Source organism: Nothobranchius furzeri, chromosome 2, assembly GCF_043380555.1.
Source record: "Nothobranchius furzeri strain GRZ-AD chromosome 2, NfurGRZ-RIMD1, whole genome shotgun sequence".
Taxonomy (NCBI): Eukaryota; Metazoa; Chordata; class Actinopteri; order Cyprinodontiformes; family Nothobranchiidae; genus Nothobranchius; species Nothobranchius furzeri.
Genome location: NC_091742.1, coordinates 12,196,299 through 12,218,040, shown reverse-complemented (window position 1 = coordinate 12,218,040; position 21,742 = coordinate 12,196,299). Strand labels below are relative to the sequence as shown.

General features: G+C 41.9%; 1 protein-coding gene across 2 annotated transcripts; it reads right to left on the bottom strand.

Moving 5' to 3' along the window:
- Positions 1 to 349: 349 nt before the first annotated feature.
- Positions 350 to 18,487, bottom strand: reps1 (RALBP1 associated Eps domain containing 1). Of its 2 annotated transcripts, XM_015947660.3 has the most exons (19): positions 18,012 to 18,487; positions 16,156 to 16,279; positions 13,716 to 13,963; positions 13,150 to 13,312; positions 12,794 to 12,930; positions 11,130 to 11,292; positions 10,995 to 11,058; positions 10,747 to 10,901; positions 9,808 to 9,929; positions 9,327 to 9,407; positions 8,708 to 8,795; positions 6,613 to 6,714; positions 5,643 to 5,703; positions 5,342 to 5,540; positions 5,067 to 5,261; positions 3,240 to 3,329; positions 3,003 to 3,157; positions 2,827 to 2,932; positions 350 to 1,068 (listed from the first exon to the last, which is right to left on the bottom strand). In XM_015947660.3, exons 1-19 carry the CDS (start codon positions 18,162 to 18,164, stop codon positions 1,000 to 1,002), a joined length of 2,475 nt encoding a protein of 824 aa, XP_015803146.1. In that variant the 5' UTR covers positions 18,165 to 18,487; the 3' UTR covers positions 350 to 999. The 2 variants fall into 2 exon arrangements, with proteins under 2 accessions (XP_015803146.1, XP_015803149.1); XM_015947663.3 differs by lacking the exon at positions 9,327 to 9,407 and having other exon boundaries at positions 18,012 to 18,395.
- Positions 18,488 to 21,742: the final 3,255 nt, after the last annotated feature.

Sequence of the window (21,742 nt, the reverse complement as noted above, 5' to 3'; positions counted from 1 at the left end):
GCTCGAGTCGACGTCAGAGAAAAGTGACACTTCAGTCATTTTGGCATAGAGTTAAAACCATTCAGTCACATCGATCCCTAAACACGAACACACACACACACACACTGACTTGAGAGGACAATCTGAGAAAGATGAACACGTCACAAGATGAGTAAAAATAAAAAAGCCTTCACCGTGATGATACACACACACATACACACACACACACAGTTCCTGTCTGTACCTAGCCCAGTATGTTTCACTCAACAACTCCCACTAAACAAATCATGGTTCTCAGATCAAAACTAGCACAAAACTGGTTAAAATCTGAACATTAAAGGAGAAAAAAGCCCGTAAAGATCGTTTTTTGTCTAGTTTGGGATGTTTTTAATTGAAGAAATTTAATGTCACAAAGCTGGAAGACATTAAGGAAGATTTCTCAAATTGGCCATGAATTTATTATTTTGAACAGGTTGGAAGTCTCTGCAGCAGAATTCTGTTTCCCTCTGTGACTTTATGCTAAGCTAAGCTTAACAAAAAATGAAGCCATTCAAATGTAAATAAAGTGGATTTTTCTAGACGTTTGGTGCAGCAGAGCTAAACATACTGGTGCTAGCTTGCATTCAATTCACTAACCAGGAACACGAGCACACAAGCAAACACACTTGCACGACAATTCCACCGCTACTTCAGTCTCTCAGAGTTCAGTTCTGCAGAAGCAGCTGTTCTGTCTTCACTACGGACCTAAAGCTCCCTCCCAGGTGGCCGTTATTCCACCTCTCCTTTTAAAAAAGAAAACAAAAAGTGAAAAGTGCCGGTTGGTAACTCCTCCTCCTCCTCTTGTTGGCTGGACTGTGCTCTCGGGTCCGCCCGGGTTCTAGCTGGTCACGGTGTGGTTGAGTTTAACAGAAAAGAGCCGCCGGAGAACTTCAGGGTGATGGGAGAGGAGAAGCGGAGGAAAGGAGGGGCGACGGCATCGCCTCGGAGGAATTACAGCAGAGTTTACATCTCCCACGTTGGTTAAAGGTGAGAAAAGGGTCTGAGCTGCTCCAGCTGGACTTCCAGAGATATCCTCTCCTCTAGCAGATCCTGGAAAACACAAACCGATGTGAGCAGAAGGATGTGAAACCTAACACTAGCCTAGTGAACTGGACCAAGAGTTTGGTCTAGGAATGCTCCATTGGAACCCCTGCAGTCCCTAGAAGCATTCTGGCGGGCCAATCACAGCGCTTCATCAGCTTTGTGGGCCAATCAGGACCCTCTATTAGTCTGGTGGGCGGGACGATGCGACGGAGTGAAACAATATAGCTACAGCTCGTTTGAAACAGCTTTTAAATCAATTTTGGACAATTTGGACTTGGGCTTTGTTAGAATCAGGAGAAGATAGATGCAGAGCTCCGTGCAACAGGAAACTGAGCGCCGACCAGAACTAACCAATAGTGTTAAACTACCGCTTACGCGCTTCAAATTTAAGGAATACCTCGGCTGATGCAGAGTTGATGAACTTTTAATGGACAATTCAATTCAATTCAAGTTCATTTATAAAGCACCAAATCACGACAAGAGTCGTCTCAAGGCACTTCACGCAGTAAACACTCCAATACAGGTCTGTTCATTAAGCCAATCAGTAAAAAGTTTCCTATAAAAGGAACCCAGCAAATTACATCGAGTCACTGACTAGTGTCATAGTCTTTACAGCAATCCTCATACTAAGCAAGCATGCAGCGACAGTGGACAGGAAAACTCCCTTTTAACAGGAAGAAACCTCCAGAGGATCCTGGCTCAGTATAAGCAGCCATCCACCACGACTCACTGGGGATGGAGAAGACAGAGAGCGCACACGCGCGCACCCCCCCCCCCCCCATATATACCAAGTAGTGTTTCTATGGTTACATTGTGATTTCTTAGTAAATAGTCTATTTAGTAAGAGATAAACTTTATTGTATTCATGCTAGTAAATATAATTAAACGGGTAAACTAGTAGTAGCACATTCAATGTCAAGGAAAGTTAATGTTATTATCAGGAGAGGGAGAATGTTTAAGTGGTTAGCAACAGTGTTCAAGACTACGTAAGTCTCTAAAACATAAATATATGAAAACACAACATGACATGAGAATAATACTTGTAAAACAGCGTGTTGTAGCTCTGTTTGTCGGCTACAGAAGCACATTCAGAAACAAGAAACTTGAAGTCGCCATCAACTGACTATGGTGACTATGGTGCCATCGGATAAGAGAAAGACTCTGGAAAGATACTTTAAGTCCGTTACTTAGTAAAAAGGATATATTTTCCGTCTTTGTTCAGTAAGTTTCGGTAAGTCCTTTGTGGCGCACTACTTTCAGAACACGAAAAAAAATAATGCTCGTTTTTATCCCGACCGCACAGAATTTGGGCATTTTTACACCCAGTCAACAAAGAAAATAAAGCCTGGGGCACACCGGAGGAGGACGCGCCGCACCCGCGATTTTGAGGAGTCAAGTAGTCACACAGCATGCGGGACAGGATGCAGGAAGTGACTCTACTGTTTATACGTGATCAGACTTGCCGTCGTGTTTTGTGCGACTCTAAATTCATTAACAGTGGCTAAGTACACCATTTATTAAAATATTTTAAGATCAATAGTCCTTTGAAGTTATCAAAACTGTAGCTGCGCTTGTGCCGTACAGCCGGCCACTATTGGAGACCGGCCTTCATTTACCCCGCTGACAGCGAGACTGGCTAATGTAGGAGACCCGGCCGGTAATGAAATACAGGCCAATACGGTATTTATTTAGTCTAAATAATACATTTATTTAGTCTGGCTTGCCAAGCTAACCAAACACGGTTCTCTTCTAAAACCTCCAGACCTTCAGCTGCTGCTGTAGTTCGCTGTTGAGCCGAGCCAACACCGTGTTCGTCTCCTTGTTTCTTCTGATCGAAGCTTGAATCGCCTTTTTGTCCTTTCCAACAGATCTGAAAACACAAACACTTTAGTTTTTTTTTACTCAACTAAATAATTTCAGGAGTTCAGCCTGTTTCCTACCTGGGGATGGAGGGCTGAGCAGTCTGGGGGGCGGCTATGATGCCAGATTTCTGAGCACCGTGCTGCTCGTCTTCAGGTCGAAGCTCGTCTTCAGACTTCAACCTCCGACGCACGGGTTTGGGCGGAGGAGCCAGCGGGCCCGATGAGCACATGGCCTGATGGGAAAATGTGGAATAACATATGAACATCTCTGGATGTCTGACCTGTTGTCATTTTTAAACTTATGCAACAACATACAGAGTTTACAGTCGTCGAGGTTCTCTCGTCTGCCGGGCCGTCGCTCTTCACCGTTCTTAAAGGGCCGGCACCCTCTGAGATCTTCTCCACCTGATGACACAACAAACACAAGAGGCATGAATGTTCACATCAGAACAGAAGCGTGTCATCCGGGGGTGGCGTTAAATGAAAAATTTCCATCTTTAATTGTTTTTTAAAAACTGTCCCGGAAAAACCCGAAGGCCATCCGTCACGTTGACATTTTACAATTCAGGTGAGGCGGGGAAAATAATTCAATGACATTAAAAGAAAATGAATTCTGATGGGATTTGTCAAAATGAAGGACAACAAAAAGTGGCCCACAGCCCACATGACCAGAAGAAAGCACGAAGTCATGGATGCTGCAAATGTGATGTGTGATCTCGTCACTTCCTGCCTCCTCTGGGCCTGAACCCAACTGTCTGTAAAGCTCTAATGAGGTAAAACTGAAACTTAAGCATTAAATACTCTAGTCCAGCGGGTCCCAAACTTATTTAGCCGTGCACCCCCTTCTATGTCCCGACCATGTCGACGTACCCCCCAGCCCCCACATCAGGGCATGGCTAGCTATGTGTATATATATATATATATATATATATATATATATATATATATATATATATATATCAGACACCCACCACTTTCATTTTTTAAGTAGTAATTAATAAACATTCAATGCCATTACAATTTCCTTTGATTTAATTTTAAATAAATATTTAGAGTGCCCAGGTAGCACATAAACAATCCAATTTAACGGTTTTCTTAAAGTAGGAACGTTTAACCTGTGGCCAGAGCGCTCTCCTTCCTTCTGCTCTGCGTAAACCTGAGCTGGTCGCCTACTTGTGTGTAATCAAATGTCTACAGGGGAAAAGATGGAAAAGATATAGCCATGAGGTTCACTTTTGCCTCAAGACCGACTTATTGCTGTTTTATGGTGTGGCTGAATCTGCGATCCGCTGCCACGCGGACTGGAATAACAAATGCTGCAGTAACATGAGTTGTGGTCAGGTTCATGAGGAGTCACTGGCTGGAGCGGACTCGACTTTAATACGTCATCCGAAAATAGAAGCTAATATCTTAATTTGACCTTGAATGAAAAATGTTGTTATAAAACCTCTTAAAAGTTTTTATCACGGAGGAAGCAGCTCTCATTTCTGCCTTCAGTCTGACGGCGCGTCGCGGCGCAGCGCCGGAGTTTGCGTAGCGTGCGCTTATTGAATCTGTATGTGTGTGTGTGTGTGTGTGTGTGTGCGGCACAGCTCCATGAGCCGCTCCAGTCACCGCGTCTCGTTATTGGCGCTATTTAAACCAGTGTTGTAAAATTACTTCTGCCCAGCCCAGATGTGCTCACATGTGCCGTGGTTCCGCTGAAATGCGTCTGACCTCTGACAGACGCACTCTGAACTTCAGATCTTCAGCACGCTGTTAATAGCCTGACACGTTTAGAATGCTGTCCCACAGTCAGTGTGCTAATATAATAATATAATAATGCTAAAATGCTCTCACACACACACACACACACACACACACACACACACACACACACACACACACACACACTCAAAATATATTTGTTTTCAATCACATTTATTGGGTCCACTTACTTTTTCTTAGGCCCACCCACAAATGAGTTTCTACGCTAATGGTGACATGACAGACTTCTCTGAGCTCCGCAGCCATTACACTTTTCACCTGGCGCACCCCCTAGCGGCAGCTCTCGCACCCCCAGGGGTGCGCGCACCACACTTAGGGAATCCCTGCTCTAGTCCCAAAATGATTTATCCAAAACAACAACGGGTAACTGCCCACCTGTCCCGCCTCGCTGTGTTTGTCGACTTCCGGCAGGCTGGAAGGCTGTTCGGAGGCGGCTAAGGCCTGGAACTGGCTGAAGTCTGCGAAGTTGGGCTGCTGAGGTATCTGCTGGGGGGATGTGGTGGTGAGTGCAGCCCCGCCTGCAGGAACAGCCTCAGCCTCAACCCGATGACCTGTGAGCGGTACCGATGTCTACACGAAAACAGGAGAGGCGAGAAGAGCTTTTAATTTGGTTAAAAAAAAAAGAGGCCTAACGTATTTGGTTTTCATACCTGCGTGGGTAGCGGCCGGGGGGGTACTGCAGGAGGAAAAGCTGTGGTAGAGGACTGCGGTTGACCCGGGCCGGAAGAGGCGGTGAAGGTGCGGTTCATATCCAACGACGAAGAGCGAGAGTGGGATGGTTGGGGGCGAGGAGGAGGAGGAGGTGGAGCCACCACCTTTAGAGCTTCTGGAGACGCACCTGACTGAGACCTGAGTTTAGAGATAAAACACCAAAGTCAACCACAGAACCCAATGATGTGAAGGAAGCAGAAAAAAGGTGTAAAAGAACAATTTTCTTTTGAAAATACTGACCTTTGCCTGGCGATTGGTTCCTGGTCTGAGGTAAATGAGTCTGAACTGCTGTAACCATCACCTACATGTGGAGAAAAAAAAACTGTACTAACTTGATACATAAAATATCAATTTTTGAGTTTTTTCAGATTGAAGCAAAATGAAAAACAAAAACAAAAAAAGTGAAGAAAATAAATGTAGTTTCTGCCCCTCGGTTTAAAAAAAAGTCAAATTTTTAGACATTTTATCTTATTTTTAGTTTAAAAGGTAAAATAATTATTATATATAAAAAGAAAATTACTTAAAATAAGGTAAATATTCTTAAATGATTCAAACTTCACAAATTCGCTTGGCTAGAATTCTTTAAACTAACAAAAAAAAAAACTAAACTTTGATTAATTTGCTAGTTTTAAGATTTCTAGCCGAGCAACTTTTGTTTACCACACTGGCAGATTTTTTTCCTCAAAACAAGAAAATCTGGATCATACTGAAGAATAATTACCTTATTTTAAATGATGCTATTTTCCTGAAGAAAATTGTTTTTCTTTATTTAAAAACCAAACTTTTTAAAAAGTTTTTTAGAAATTAGTTTTTGCAGTGTATAGTTCAATTCAGCTCCATCTGCAACAATTAAAGTTAAAGTCCCATTAGTCATCACACACGTGAAATTCATCTCCACATCTGACCCAACCCCGTGGAGCTCAGGAACTATTTGGTGGTTTAACCCGCCAATCCAACCCTTTAAAGCGGCGTGTCAAGCAGGGAGGCATCGGGTCCCGTTGTTAAAGTCTTTCATGTGACCCGACAGGGATTTGAACCCCCGGTCTCCCAGTCCCAGGGTGGCCCTCTACCACTAGGCCACTGAGAAGGTAATAATAATAATAGTGTGTAATCAATAACAGCTGATTACACACAGATACGATGTAGTTGATGAAGAACTAAACATTTTTCACATTTATAATCTAAAATAGAAAAACCATCGCTCACTCACCCACGGTGTTGGCAGCTACAAACTTCATGGAAGCCGTCAGCTTGGCTTCTTCAGACAGTTCTGGAGGCTTGACTAGAAGAGGACTCGTGGGATGATTGTGGTCTGAAGGTTAGAGAAACACCATCTAATCTGTTGAGTTTACTCCAGTCAGAAATAGAAACATTAAAATGATCCATTAGCTTAACCCTTATATTACCTTTTAATTTTCTAACGTTTCTGGTGTTTGAGCACAAAGAAATGCACATACAAAACTTCCTATACAAATATTATATAATATTTCATATGTCCCAATTTATTTTTTACATGAATTTCATCCTTACCTTCAGCGCTAAAACAAGATAATAAACAATGTGTGTGTGTTTCTGAGATTTTACCCCTTTATGGCCAGGATTAGGATCAATACTAGAATTGTGAAAATATGAAAAAAATCATTTTAAAAAATCTATTAATTTTTTTATGTTTTACGCTCAGATGACTTTTGTTGGGGTTAAACCGTCACAGCCATTGAGTGTCACCAATAGGCATAAAAATATTTTTTCCTCACTTTATAGTTTTGGTGTAATTTCATGTTTTCTAAAAAAGTCACGATTTTAACTTTGGTGCGCAAAAAAAATGCAGACACAATACTTCCTTGTAAAATATTTCATAACTCCCAATTTTTTTACGTCCTTGGCTTCAGTCCTCACAAAATATAATAAAATATTTGTGCGTCCCTGAGATTTAACCCATTTATTTACCCCTTTATTGTCAGGTGCATGATCATAACCAGAAATGTAAACAAATGAAAAACTATAAACATTTTTTGTGTATTATGTCGAGATGATTTATTTTATGGGTGAATTTTCGACACATTGGAGTATCATAAATGGTCATAAAAATATTTTCATTGAATTTTTTATTTGAATGCAGTGTTAGTTATTTCCCCGATATGAAAAATGCGCAATCTATTGGAAAACATAAAAAAACTCAAAATTGAGTCTGCAACTGCTCCGGGAATCCAGACAGAATTATATATATATATATATATATATATATATATATATATATATATATATATATATACATATATATATACATACATATATATATACATATATATATATATATATATATATGTATATATATGTATATATATGTATATATATGTATGTATGTATGTATATATATGTATGTATATATGTATATATATGTATATATGTATGTATATATATATATATGTATGTATATATATTTATATATATGTATGTATATATATATATATGTATATATATATATGTATATATATATATATATATATGTATATATATATATATATACACATATATACATATATATATACATACATACATATATATACATATATACATATATATATATACATATACATATATATATACATACATATATATATACATACATATATATATATATATATATATACATACATATATATATATACATACATATATATATATATATATATATATATATACATACATATATACATACATACATGTATATATATATATATACATACATATATACATACATACATATATACATACATACATACATATATGTATATATATATATATATATACACATACATACATACATACATATACATATATATATTCTAATATTTAGGCTTACTAGAAAATAATGATTTACATGGGGGTCAATCGTGCAAAAAAATGCACTAAGGGCGGTAATGCTACAAAATGATTTCAATGTTACATTAAATGGAGTAGGGGACTTTTTTATTATTTTTTATATTTCCCCCGGAAATACACATTCTCCCCAAAAAATAAGATAAATTGCAGTAGCATGGCCAAAATTAACCACAAAAATACACCTGTCTGCACAAAAAAAAATGCACTTCGGACATATACGGGTTAAGACTGTGATGCTCAGGAAGCAGCTGCTGCTAACAGCTAATAAGAAGCTTCACTCAACTGCTGAGCCAGTTTAGCTCCATCAGATTATCTTGTTGGTGTTTCTAGTTTTCATTCAAACTGATCATCATAATTGTTCATTATCAGTGGGAAGGCGTGCAGCTGCAAGCGAGCTAATGGGAGTCAGAGGGAGGTCGTACCACTGCCGGTCCTCTTCAGCTCCATCTCCTGCATGTGGATCTTACTGGGAGTCATCCTGATGGGAACTGGGTGGACGATGGCCGTGTCCTGCAGGACAAATGAGCAAAGAGAGGGTCAGGAGGAGGAGGAGGGAGGACTCGCATGCCACTTTTTAAAATGGCTTTACTTGGTAAACCTCAGCCTTCTACTTCCATATGAGCAGAAACTTTCAAACACATCTGTAAGGTATATACCATCGCTCTGGAAACTTCAATACAGAAAAAATATCTGATTTTCTTCTAGGAACACAACTATTAAAACCTCTGACAGCTTTTGATTGTTGCTTCTTGCATTTTTAAATTTAGGCTGCATGCTAATGCATGTGCTTGCAAAAAAGCACCACCAGATAATCAACCAAAAATATCCATCAAAAAGGCCAAATCCCCCAATTTAAAAATCAGTAATGATTGGTAGAAGTCCTGATTTGGTCAAATAAAAAGTGATAAGCCAGGCAAGTGGCCACAGCTGATGCAGAGACCTTTGGAAGAACATCATGCACAGAAAACAAGAGAGGCAGGAAGAGGGGGTTAATGTCTGTCCATTACTGGCGAAACCATGCAAACTAGGTGATTGACTTACAGGGTCAGCTGGTGCAATGTTAGAGTCAAATTGGGTCAGAGTTTGTGAGCTGGAGGAGCGCTCGCTAAACGTCTCCCACTGCTGCAGGAGACAGACAGACAGTGAGAAAAAAACAAAACAAGTCAGTCAGCCAGTGACATCATGTGTTTACTGAACATCATCGGCCTGAGCCGCAACCGCGGCAACAAGTCTACCATCACGGCTCAGAAAAGGAGGTGAGAGGAGCAGAATTATCACTCATGATGAGGAAGATGATGGCAACCGTATTGTGATGGAAGGACAGAGAGGAAACCACTTCAAACGAGCCACTGAGTAATTAATTAGGATGGATCAAATCAGGCAAATGCAGCAAGCAAAGAGTGTGTGTGTGTGTGTGTGTGTGTGTGTGTGTGTGTGTGTGTGTGTGTGTGTGTGTGTGTGTGTGTGTGTGTGTGTGTGTGTGTGTGTGCGTGCGTGCGTGCGTGTGTGTGTGTGTGCGAACCTCGTTGCTCTGGTTCATCTCTGGCCACGCCTGGTTGAGCGAAGGCATGGAGGGAGACTTGTTGGGGGTGACCTCCACCGGCGACGCAGAGTAGGCGACATCTGGGGGCTGCTCTGGGACTTCTGAGGGTGGAAAATATCGGGTTACGTTTTTTGAGTCTTTAACTTTCTCAGAGAGGTCAGGATCAAACCAAAAGAAAAAATTCCTTAGCAAAATTTTTAATCTGCGGAGCTCTTGGCAACCCGCCAGGCTAAGCGTCATGACCCCCGCCCCTACCGTCCACTGATGCGAACGGCGCAACGAAACTAGCGCCCTCCATCAGCTGATACTGGTGAGAAACAGCAGTGGAATGTGTGTGCCCCCCCACCCCCACCCCCCCACCCCGATTTTAAGAACCACTTTTAAGAGGATCTTGAGAGGATCAAGCTGGAAAATTTTCCTTGTCACCTTCCTCCCGGGAAGCTATTGAGGATAAACGGGACCTAGACCTAGAAGAGAACCTTGAGGAACACCACAAGAAAGCGGACTCAGGTCAGGCTGTTGAGGTGAATGAACCTTTTAAAGAGGAAGGGCTTAGTTTTAAAATATCTTGAAATGTTCAAGAGGACTCCCAGTTTCCTTGAGTCGTAAACTTCCGTGACAATTTCCCTTTCTCGAGGTTTTTCGTGAGTTTGACGGCTTGAGAAAAAATTGGGGGTAAATTAGAAAACTTTGACAAAATTATAACATTTTGTGACTAAACTATGAGGAATAAAGCAAAAGTGCTGTATGCACAAACTCAGATTCTAGATAAAAGTGTGAATATTTTCTTTTGCAACAATTGATTAGTAATAGAACATAAAAGTCTGACGGTGGGAATGAACCCCGTTGCCTCGTAGAGTCCGAATTTGACAAATATGGAGAAGGTGCATCAGAGACAAAAAAGAGGAAGCGACTCACCTGCTGAGTCATCCAGGTCGATCAGCTTTGGCATCAGGCTCTCAGGCAGCTTCTCAGGAAGGTCGTAGCCATTTTTTCTGGCGACAACAAGGTGAAAAGCAGCGCAGAACTCGTCCAAGGTCAGCGCCCCATCTTTATCAAAGTCTGACAGCTCCCTACGGACACATCAGACAGTCTGGTGAGGAAATTTGATGCTGCTGTAAGACTGCTCCAGTTTTACCACCTACAGAATACTAGCGATGACTCACCAAATATGTGACAACTCTAAAATCGGTAATTTGGATTTAGTAAAAAACTCTTTTGCCGCCGAACCTGGAACACAAAAATAAATTAACACACTCTTCTCGTGAGATTTCTGCGTGTGTGTTTTCTGTGTTCCCAACCAGGTATGAAGCCAGTGAGGTCAGGCTGAATGGTTTTGAACTGGTTGATGTAATACTGCCTCTGCTCGTCCGTGATCTTCCAGGCGTCGTCGTAGCTACTGGACTGTCGTTGGATCTCATTGGTCGTTGAGGCGGAGGCCACGGTTCGTATCGTTGTGTTTTCCTACAGGAAACATAAGATGAAAAGTCAACCTATCCCTGGACTTTACACTTTTTTTTTTGGTAAAAGAAAATAAACACGAGTAAAAATATTCAGCAGCTTGAATCGTTGGTTTTAATGCACCTAAATCTGATCTAAGAAACTAAAATCAGTGGTGTGGTGTACCTCAGGGCTCTATTCTTGGACCCCTTTTATTTATATATTTTGCCCCTGGGTGACATTTTTAAAAAACACCACGTTGACTACCATTTATATGCAGACGATTGCCAATTATATGCCTCCGTGAAGCCTAATGAGTCCTTAAAGCCCCTTGTTGAATGTCTCAATGATGTGAAGAGCTGGCTGTCTGAAAACTTTCTCCTGCTGAATGATGCCAAGACAGAGGCTATCATTTTCAGCCCTGAGACTTCTCCAAGCCCCCAACTGACCCTTCCTTTTATTTCAAGTGGGTTGAAAACCCGTGTTACAAACTTAGGGGTTGTGATGGATGCCAACCTAAAAATGGACATTCATGTCAACCAGGTAGTTAAGACCTGTTTTTACCACCTGAGGAGTCTCTCTAAAGTTAAGCCCATTTTAAAAAGACGCCATCTCCATTCAGTTGTCCTTGCCTTCATTACCTCCCGTCTCGACTACTCTAACTCAGTGCTATATGGTATCTCCTCCTCCACTTTCGCCCGCCTTCAGCTAGTGCAGAACGCAGCAGCCCGATTCCTGACTGGCACCAGGCAACGAGAACACATCACACCGGTTTTGGAAAATCTCCATTGGCTTCCCATCTATCTCCAAATAGAGTTTAAGATCCTGGTTTTTGTGTTCGAATCCCTCAATAAACTTAGCACCTGGCTACTTGTCTGAGCTCATTCACCCTTATGTCCCTACACGATCCCTTTGATCAGCCAACCAGCACCTTCTTCATGTCCCTAGCTCCCGCTGTAAATCCCGCGGGGAGCATGCTTTTTCAGTTTGTGCACCGCAGCTCTGGAACCATTTGCCCCTCCCGATCAGACTCTCTTCCTCTCTTTCCCTTTTAAGTCTCCTTAAAAAACTCACTTTTATTCTCTGGCTTTTAATTCAGTCTAACTTACTCTCTTTTTTTCTTTTATTTTCTATTTGAATTACTTGATTTTAATGGATTTAGTTTTTATTTTTGATTGTTTTTATTATGTGTTTTCGTTCAGCACTTTGGTCGGCTCTCGTGCCGTGTTTAAATGTGCAATACAAATAAACTTGGTATGGTATGGTAAAAATGGAAACAAAATCTGGCTAAAATTAGACACGAGGCCAAGCAGCTTCTCCTGAAAAGTGACAGCAGCTGCTTGAGCTTCAGCTTGACGGCGCTGGCAGACAAAGCAGCGATAGAAAACGCTGACTCATGTTTGAGGCGGCAGTGTGGTCGGAACATCTCGCGTTTGTGTTTGGAGCATCTGTCTGATGAAAGAGGATTACATCGCTCAGGTTTACACGTGTTGCATCCCGACTTTAGAGACGCAGCGCTGCTTACCTGGACTGATGAGGGATGCATTGCTGGAAGCGTGCTGGAGGGCGGCGTGTCGGCTGTAAAGCTGACCCAGCTCTCCTGGCTGGGGGGCGGCGGCGAGTGAGACGCCCATATGCCTTCAACTGGTCCTGGACCTTGAGCTAAAAGACATTTTCACACTAAACGACGTATTTTTAAAAATCACAACCACATTTTGAGCTGAAGGATTTTACAAATCATTGAACATTCAGATCATCAATCAATACTTTATTAATCCCAGAGGGAAATTAGAGAATCTAGTACAAAGTCGACCGCTGAAGCCCAAACTTGTTTTCAAAACTCGTGTTTAGGTAGAGGAAAGAAAAACGTATGAATCCAACCTGCTGGTGGTTCTCTGAACTGCGTCCACACTGCTCCAGCTGCAGCCCCCACTGCTTGCCTGTCTGGGTTTCCTCCACTGTGTTGCCGCTTGTGTTTCCTCCAGGAGTGAGGGGAGGTGGGGGGGGACTGGTGAGGCGAGATGACCGGGGACGTTGGTTCAGGCTGGAAATCATATAAACAAAACAGATCAAGTCGTTTGTGTGAGTTAAACCCTTAAAACATGAACACCAGGAGGTGAAAACACATCTGAATGTTTTCGTTTCGGGTTTAATCCATCACAGTACTCCGTGTGCGTCTGAACCGGTCTGAACCAGCTACTCGTTATGTCTGCTCCAAACACACGAGGGACCTTCAAGACAGAATTTCACAACAAAATGCAGAAAGACCCGAGTAAAGCGAGCAGCAGAAAACCCATCTGACCACTGGAAAGCAACAGGAAGTAGAACTGCAGCAGCTGCTCCACTTCGTTCCCTAACGTATGAATAAAAGCATCTTTTCCTTTCCTAAAACCAGGAAATCATCCACACAGATAAGAGGCGTGTTTTTAAACAGCAGCAGCACCAACCTGAGCTTCTACACTCGGTGCCAGAGGCTGGATGACCTCGAGGGCAGGATGTGAAGCAGAGGAGGAGGAGGAGGAAGAGGAGGGGGGACCTTTCTTGTTCTGGTGACCTCTGCCCGGTGGTCTGGGAATCACCGCCATACTGGAGGGTGGGTACAGACCCTGGCTCTCTGCATCCTGGTACAGAGCAGCGTGTCGCGCTTCAGCCTCGTTCTTCCCAACCACGAACCTGGGCAGCGGCAGATCCTTGACTGACGAGGAAGAAAATAAAATAATTATTCACAACGCTTCCTAATCAAATCGTTGCAAAAGACACAGAAGCTGTCAGCATTTGGGGTACTCTGACTCTCTGCAGCCGAGAGAGAGAGAGCTGCTGTAATCAGATGATGGGATTATAGCTCATAAAGACGGTCACAGCTGCTTCCTCAAAATGAAACAAACAGGTCTGTTCAGCTCGTTACTGCTGGGTTACAAAGTCGAACCTCACACAAAACATGGAACTTAAACTTGTGATGTTGCTGCGGTGGAGACTTCAACGTGTAAATAATGGTTTTTAAGGAGTGGAAGGCTTGAATTCGGTCTCTAAACCAAAATCCACAACACTGTACGTCTCCACGATGCAGGAGGAAGCGGCCTCTCGACCTCCAAATGTGGTATCAAATATTTCATCATGTGAAATAGTTCCTGGCCGCTGTGGGCAGCGCGAGAGTGACATTAAGCTAAAACCTTCCCGTCTCTATGTTTACAAACTCAGATCATCTAGTGAGGAGTGACTTCTTAATGCCAAATATGCAGAAACATGGCCGACATTAACCAATCAAACTGGTCCACTGATCAAACGATGCTTGTGAGCCCAGGTAAGCTCGTTGTGTGTCTCCAGGTGATTAGAGCAGGTCCAGCGTGAATGGTTTTATCCAGGTGCAGGAGATGTTTTCCCGGGGAATTTTTGCCACACTGTTGAAATGCTCGTCATACCAACGGCAAATGTACAATCCTGGAAATACCACATCCAATCACTGTGGACGTCCCGTTCTTAAGGATTGGATCCTGATCCATCCATCAAACTGCCCTTTGACCATCCCTCCTCCTCTGCACACACCCCTCTATGTGCACAAACTGCACATTCTTGGCTTGGAGCAGCTACACAGGAAGTGAAGCCAGAGTCTGGCTACCTATATTAGCTAGCATGCTAAATTGTTATACAGGTATGTAGCCTGAGCTGAAGTAGCAGAGGTTTCCAGTGTAATAAATCCAGTGCTCCCCACTGGATCGCCAGTCTAGTTCCCAGTAGATTCTCTGTTCTAAGCTTTCAGTGAAGAACCCCTGATGGACGCCGGATTACGAGGAGTCGCCAGGCGCCTGGGGGCTACGTGGCGGTTATGTGGGTGTGTTATGTTGGGAATTATGCCAGAAAAGGTGCCGACGACAGGGCAAAAAGGTAAGATAAGGTTATGTTTTTGGTTGCTTGACAGCATCTGTTGCATCCAGCATTCTCCTGCATTCTGGATGTGGGCGATGGTGGCACAGGAGTTAAGTGCTCGCCCCGTAATCAGAAGGTTGCAGGTTCGAGCCCTGCTCAGTCTGTCGCTGGGTCCTTGGGCAAGACACTTAACCCACGTTGCCTGCTGGTGGTGGTCGGCGGGACCGGTGGCGCCAGTGCTCGGCAGCCTCACCTCTGTCAGTGCGCCCAAGGGCAGCTGTGGCTACATCGTAGCTCATCCCCACCAGTGTGTGAATGTGTGTGTGAATGGGTGAATGACTGATTGTGTTGTATTAAAGCGCCTTGGGGGGTTCCAGGACTCTAGAAGGAGCTATATCAAATACAAATACATTTACCATTTACCATTCTGGAGGCGTGGCTTAAGGGCGGAGCCTGAAGGAAGGGGGTTGGACAATTTAAATAAAGTTTTTAAAAATGCTGCTTGCTTGAACGGCTTATTCCATGAACACAAACCGTTTAGGTTAACTTCTCCTGCTCCTCTACAGTATCGTATAATAACTAAAGATGACAACAAATGCTGCATGGTGGTGCAGTGGTTAGCACTGTTGCCTTGCAACACAAAGGTTGCAGGTTCGAAAACTCAGCTGCAGCCTTTCTGCATGGAGTTGCGTGTTCTCCCCATGCATGCGTGGGTTTCTTCCGGGTACTCCGGTTTCCCCCACAGATCACAACATGCCCTATAGGTTATAAATTGTAAGTCGCTTTGGATAAAAGCGTCTGCCAAATAAATAAACATAAACAAATGCCTGTCCCTTATTGTTGTGCCCAAATTACTCCAAAGTCCAGAAACAGTAAAAAAAAAAAAAAAAAAAAAATCTGAATCCTCTCTTTGTAAAGGTAAACACACAAGTCCAGCAGCCCGTTCACACATGCTGTGTTCCTGAGATGCCAGCAAAGGGAATCGGTCTGTAGAGCAGTGGTGAGGTTTACACAGGAACTCACCCGAATTGAGACTTTCCACCCTCAAGGGTAGACCAGACTGGGCGATGGCGATTAGCTTCAAAGCGATGTAGAACTGGCTCCGTCCGAAATGGCCCAGCCGAGTGGCTCCACATAACTCTGTGATCTAACACACACACACACACACACACACGAGGAACTGTTAACGTTATTGTCTTCATCTGGAGTCAAACTTGTGACAGCTTCTGTTCAACTCTCAATAAGTAGCATTATGGTATTTTAGGATCAACTGTCCCCTTCTCTCATGTCAAGCATAACACTAAACAGCTGACAAAAGCTCTTAGTCCCGGTTCTGAATGTGGCCCGAGCAGCAGCCTGTTTTACAGCGTTTACTTCAGAGAGCAGCCACAAGCCTGATCATCACACATTCTAAATCATTTTGTGCCGATTAGCAGATCCGCTGGACGCAACAGCATCAGGAAACACAGGAGAAACTTTAAAAACAGTTAAAAAATCATCATGTCTTCACGAAAATAAAAAAGGAAAGACAAGTACGTCTGCAACCTGTGGATGATTAACCCATGAAGTGTCAGCCTCTCGGGACTGTGAACTCCCACAGCTGACTGATGCCTTTCTTGCCTGCTGCTGACAGAGGACTTTATCGAAGTGTGTGAGCACAAAAAGCACCAGTCATGCCACGGCGTAGCGTCTAATGGGCCAACAACACTGAGCTCAGTGTGTACTGTCAAAGTACAACGCCGGCTGATTCCTCCACACAGCTCGACTTGCTGACCTTGAAGGATGCTGACTCACAAACTGCAAATACTGGACTGCTGAGAGACACGAGAACGGGTCGCTGCAGTTTAACTGGCTGCTCATGACTCAGATAAGTGCCAGAGATGGGATTATCACACATGAAACGACTTGAGGCAGCTACATCCTATGGTCACCCAACCCAAGATCATGTTGCAACTTCATTTGCTGCACAAGATTAAACAAGGGCTGATGCTTCTGTTTGATTTAAGTACAGATCAACTGTTAATGTCTGAGGAAAGAGTGAAAAGAACAGTTGCGAAAGGAAAGGCATCACTACTAGTATAAAAACAAACCGCTGACAGAAACGGGGTGGTGTCAGCCGCAATTATTGCTGCAGGGTGTTGCAACACTAATCATTAGTTTGATCACTTGAAACCAGCTCTCAATGCTTTGTAATATTAATGATTCAAGATGGGATTCAGCTAAGAAAATGACATCAGTTTGGCTGATAGTGACAGAAACAACCGAAATCCTAAAATGTCCAGTGGGTTTACTCAGTAAAAACAGCTGTAGCTTTATTGTGTACAAAATTAATTGCACAATTTTTTTAGAAATATTGTTTTGCTTCTTTTTAGAGAGTTTGCTTTTTTAGAAGTGGGTTCATTCATTCTTCCTTTTACACCTGAATTTGTGTGACACTGCAATTAAACACAGCAGTTAAACGATGCCTTCAATGATTAAACTCTGGGTATTACAGCCCCACCTGAAACCCCTCTTTACCACATAAATCACATTAGAAGCTACATGCTGTGGCACACCGTCTGTTTTGCTGCATGTCAGACACGGGATTGGTGAGAATATCACGTCTTCTGCTTTTCATATGACCACATAAAAAAACAGCAGTGATTCAGACACAACAGAAGGAGAAGCAGATAGAGGATCCACTAGCAGCTACAGATGCTAACATTAGCCAGAAGAAGGTGTGTCTGTTGCTGCGCAGCTTTGCTAACCAGCCAGCTAACCTCAGGTCACTAACAGACGGCTAACTTTATACCTCATCTGTTAACAGCTCAAGGTTTCCTGCTCAGTCTTACTTTGTTGTCAGAACGGCTTAAAACCGATACCTGCTCTGGTTAGCTTACCTGCAGGACAACTTCGCTTGGTAGCTGGGCCGCCCGGAAAAGGTCAAGAACTCTCCCGTTGGATGCCACTTTCTTGGTGTTGTCCGTGTCGCAGTAGACGAACAAGTCCGAGTAATATTTCTGCTCCACATCACTCAGCGTTAGACTTTCCATCGTAGTGAACCTGGAGACCGGACGAGTTGGCTGCTGATTTACCCGTAGCCAATGGCTGGGGCAGGATCCGAAAATGGGCGAGCCTTCAGGATCCCAACTCAGCGAGCTAACGATGAGGTTAGCGGTGAGAATGTCCACAACACACCGTATCGAGTTGTTGTCGCGTGGCCCCCCAGTCTCCGTAAACGCTCCTAATGCTGTGTGCAAGTAAACAGCGCCAAGCCCAACTCGAATATTCCAACGAGGGACGCTTTCACACAGTTCGTTAACTTGTTGGATAGCAGAGCCAAAGTGGCCAACAGCTGGCTCAGTCAGAGCTAACAGCTACCTTGAATCAAAGTCAGCCGCACTAACGGCACTGCCAAGTCGTAAACTGCGTCCACCTTCTCGATCTGGACACCAACCGTGCCAATCTTACGTTACGGCGTCTCGTCCCCTCTCGATCCGCAGCGGCGGGGTGTTTCTAAATCCTAGTGGAGAAAGATTCCTCCACGGGGCCGTTAGAAGTAAAGTTTCAGGGTCTCGGAGCTTCTTCCTCTCGTAATCATAGCGGCCATTCCTGCCATCACTTAAAAGTCACCGGAAGTTACTACTGGGCTTCCGGAAGAGCTCTTTAAAAATAATGTTCGCACTTGTTCAGACAAAAATATAAAAATTTCAAAAGCTGTGCATATACTAAACCGGCCACTGGCTGTTTTATTTTCCTAACCGGCCACTGGCTGTTTTATTTTCCTAAATAAGCCACATTTTATATGTTGCATAAAATAATCAGAAATTGACTCAAATATAAAAAAGTGATAATAGTTTTTGTGGTAATTTTATGTAAATTTTAATCAAATGAGCTAACACCAAACCTAAATTAAAGTGTAATTGAAAAATTGCTAATAAAACTATTTATTTGCTTGTTCCAATTTCCATACTGCTGTGAATACACTGCTATCAATATGTGCATGCAAATTAGTATTTTCATATATATATATATATATATATATATGTGTGTGTGTGTGTGTGTGTGTGTGTGTGTGTGTGTGTGTGTGTGTGCATTATTATTTTTTTAGATTTTTTTAATGTTTGAGGACTTTCAATGATTTAAATGTTTTTGTGTTTTCTTCTTGTTTATTTTTTTTATTTTACTTAACCTTTATTCGTTATTTTTTACTCTTATTTGGCTCCTTTGTGAATGTTTGCTGCTGTGACACCAACATTTCCCACTGAGGGACAATAAAGAGTTTTCTATTATGTACTGTTCAAGTCCTAAAGTAAAAAAAAAATGACACACACTTTAAAGAAAATATGACAGATCAAACTTGTGATCTAACTATTCTTTCGAAATTAGAGTCTCTTTATTCACGTGGTTTGCAACAAAAGGAAGGGGAAAGGTTAGTTCCTCGACATGGTGACAGTTTTTAGCTTAGCTTCTTCTTTTGACATTGTTAGTGTGTTTGATTCTTTCTCAAGCAGTTCCCATTTTAGTTTATAAGATTAAAAACAACGTGGCATTTAGCCAAAGTGTAATGTAGTTGTTCAATTCAATTCAAAAATTCTTTATTAATCCCAGAGGGAAATTAAAGTTAATTCCAGAGGGAAATTAGAGTTGAATATCCTTTGGTCCGTTTTGTTTTAAATAAAATATTTATTTTGTGATTCTTCATCGTTTGCTTGAGTGCAACATTAATTAATGCATGGTGATGATTATATAAAAGATTAATTATTAAGAATAAACACAGATTTGTAAGTTAAGAATTTTTCTGAACTATCTGATGACATAAATCAATAACATTTAACTGTAAAATTTGCTGAAAGATAGCTCCTCCACATTTTATGTGCTTTTGTTTTGACATCAAAACAGGATACTTCCGGTGGGACCTTTTGTTTCTTCGCTACGATGTCACGCTACGGTCCGAGTCAGCGCGAGTCTGTTTGGCCTGTAGAGACCCGGATGACTAATTTCAAAATAAGAGCTGAACTTTATTTATTTATTTGTCCGGACAAGTCGATTGAGAACTCATTCTCATTTACAACGATATGGTCAAGAGGTTGCAGTAACAGACACATCTTTACATCAAAGAAAAACAGGTAAGATTAAAAAAATAATACAAGACAAAACAATTAGACATAAAGACAACGGACTGTTCTCATTTACAATATGTACAAGCAATCAAAGCAGACTTAAAACAGTCTTTAAGTAATCGCAGGCACATTCATCAGAAACTATTTACTAACTAACTTAGTAAAACTAACTTTACTTCACATGACAGATATTAAACTATAACCAAAAATTATGCACTTACAACTTAAGACGTCACTAAGAATAAGACCAGTTTCTGATGTTTTGTTGTGTTTAAGAAAATATTTTAAACATAGAATTTGCTAAAGAAAAAAATGCAAATTTTTCTAGACAGACAGACAGACAGACAGACAGACAGACAGACAGACAGACAGACAGATAGATAGATAGATAGATAGATAGATAGATAGATAGATAGATAGATTGATTGATAGATAGATAGATGATAGATAGATAGACAGACAAATAGATACTAGTGTTCGCTCGTGTCACGATGAAGTCAGATGAGCTCCCGTGGTGCCTTCAATCTACCATTCGATGCGGAATAAATAAAACTAACGCTTTAAGGATTATCTAAAGTCTACGTCCATCACTCTCATTCACGTTTGGATTATTTTCTAGTCAGCAGCTCATTGTTGGCTGACATTTCAGACACTGAGATACACCCCATAGTTGTCAGCGACCAAGCTCCGGTTTCTTTAACTCTGGTAAACAAGAAGACAATCCCATCAAGCAAAAACTGGAGGTTTAATACATCACTGCTTAAAGACGAAGGTTTTATAGAATTTTTTTAAAAGGAGTGGGCTTTATATTTAGAACATAATGACCTGCCTGGAACATCAGCATCTGTTCTCTGGGAGGCAGGAAAGGCAGTGATGAGAGGTAAAAAAATCTCTTTCTCATCACATAAGAAAAAACAGAAAACAAACATATTCAGGAGTTAGAAGAAATCATTAAGTCTTTAGAGGCATCCAAAGAAGAAGAGTTAATGAGCAAATTACATAAAGCTAAATTAGAACTTCTTGGAATTATTGACAAAAAGACACAATTTTTAGCACAAAGACTTTGAATAGAAAACTTTGAACATAGTAATAAATCAGGTAAATTTTTAGCTAGCCAGTTAAAAATTAATAAAGAGAAAACTACCATAGCTGCTGTTAAAGACTCAACCGGGAATATAGTTTATGAGCCTGAAAGAATAAACAACACTTTCAGAGACTTTTGCCAAACTTTGTAATCACCACAGATAAACCCGTCAGATAACGAGATCGATGAGTTCCTTGACAGGATAACACTTCCTAAATTATCAGACAGCTAAGTTACAGTCCTGGACTCGCCACTAACATCAGCGGAGCTCCAGGAAGCCCTTAAATCCATGACGAATAGGAAAGCTCCAGGTCCAGACGGGTTTCCAGCAGAGTTCTACAAAGAATTCTGGATAATTCTGGCTCCAATATTTTTCAGAATGGTGAGGGAAACCGAAGAGAGTGGAGATTACAGCCAAACATGA

Bases quoted from the DNA above. Each gene is read 5' to 3' on its own strand.
- reps1 (XM_015947660.3), bottom strand. From the start codon at position 18,164: ATGGAAAGTCTAACGCTGAGTGATGTGGAGCAGAAATATTACTCGGAC. The intron at 9,930-10,746 runs GTGAGTCGCTTC...TTCCACCCTCAG, and splicing joins CGACCTGGATGACTCAGCAG to AAGTCCCAGAGCAGCCCCCA. The intron at 9,408-9,807 runs GTTCGCACACAC...TGTCTCCTGCAG, and splicing joins AGATGAACCAGAGCAACGAG to CAGTGGGAGACGTTTAGCGA.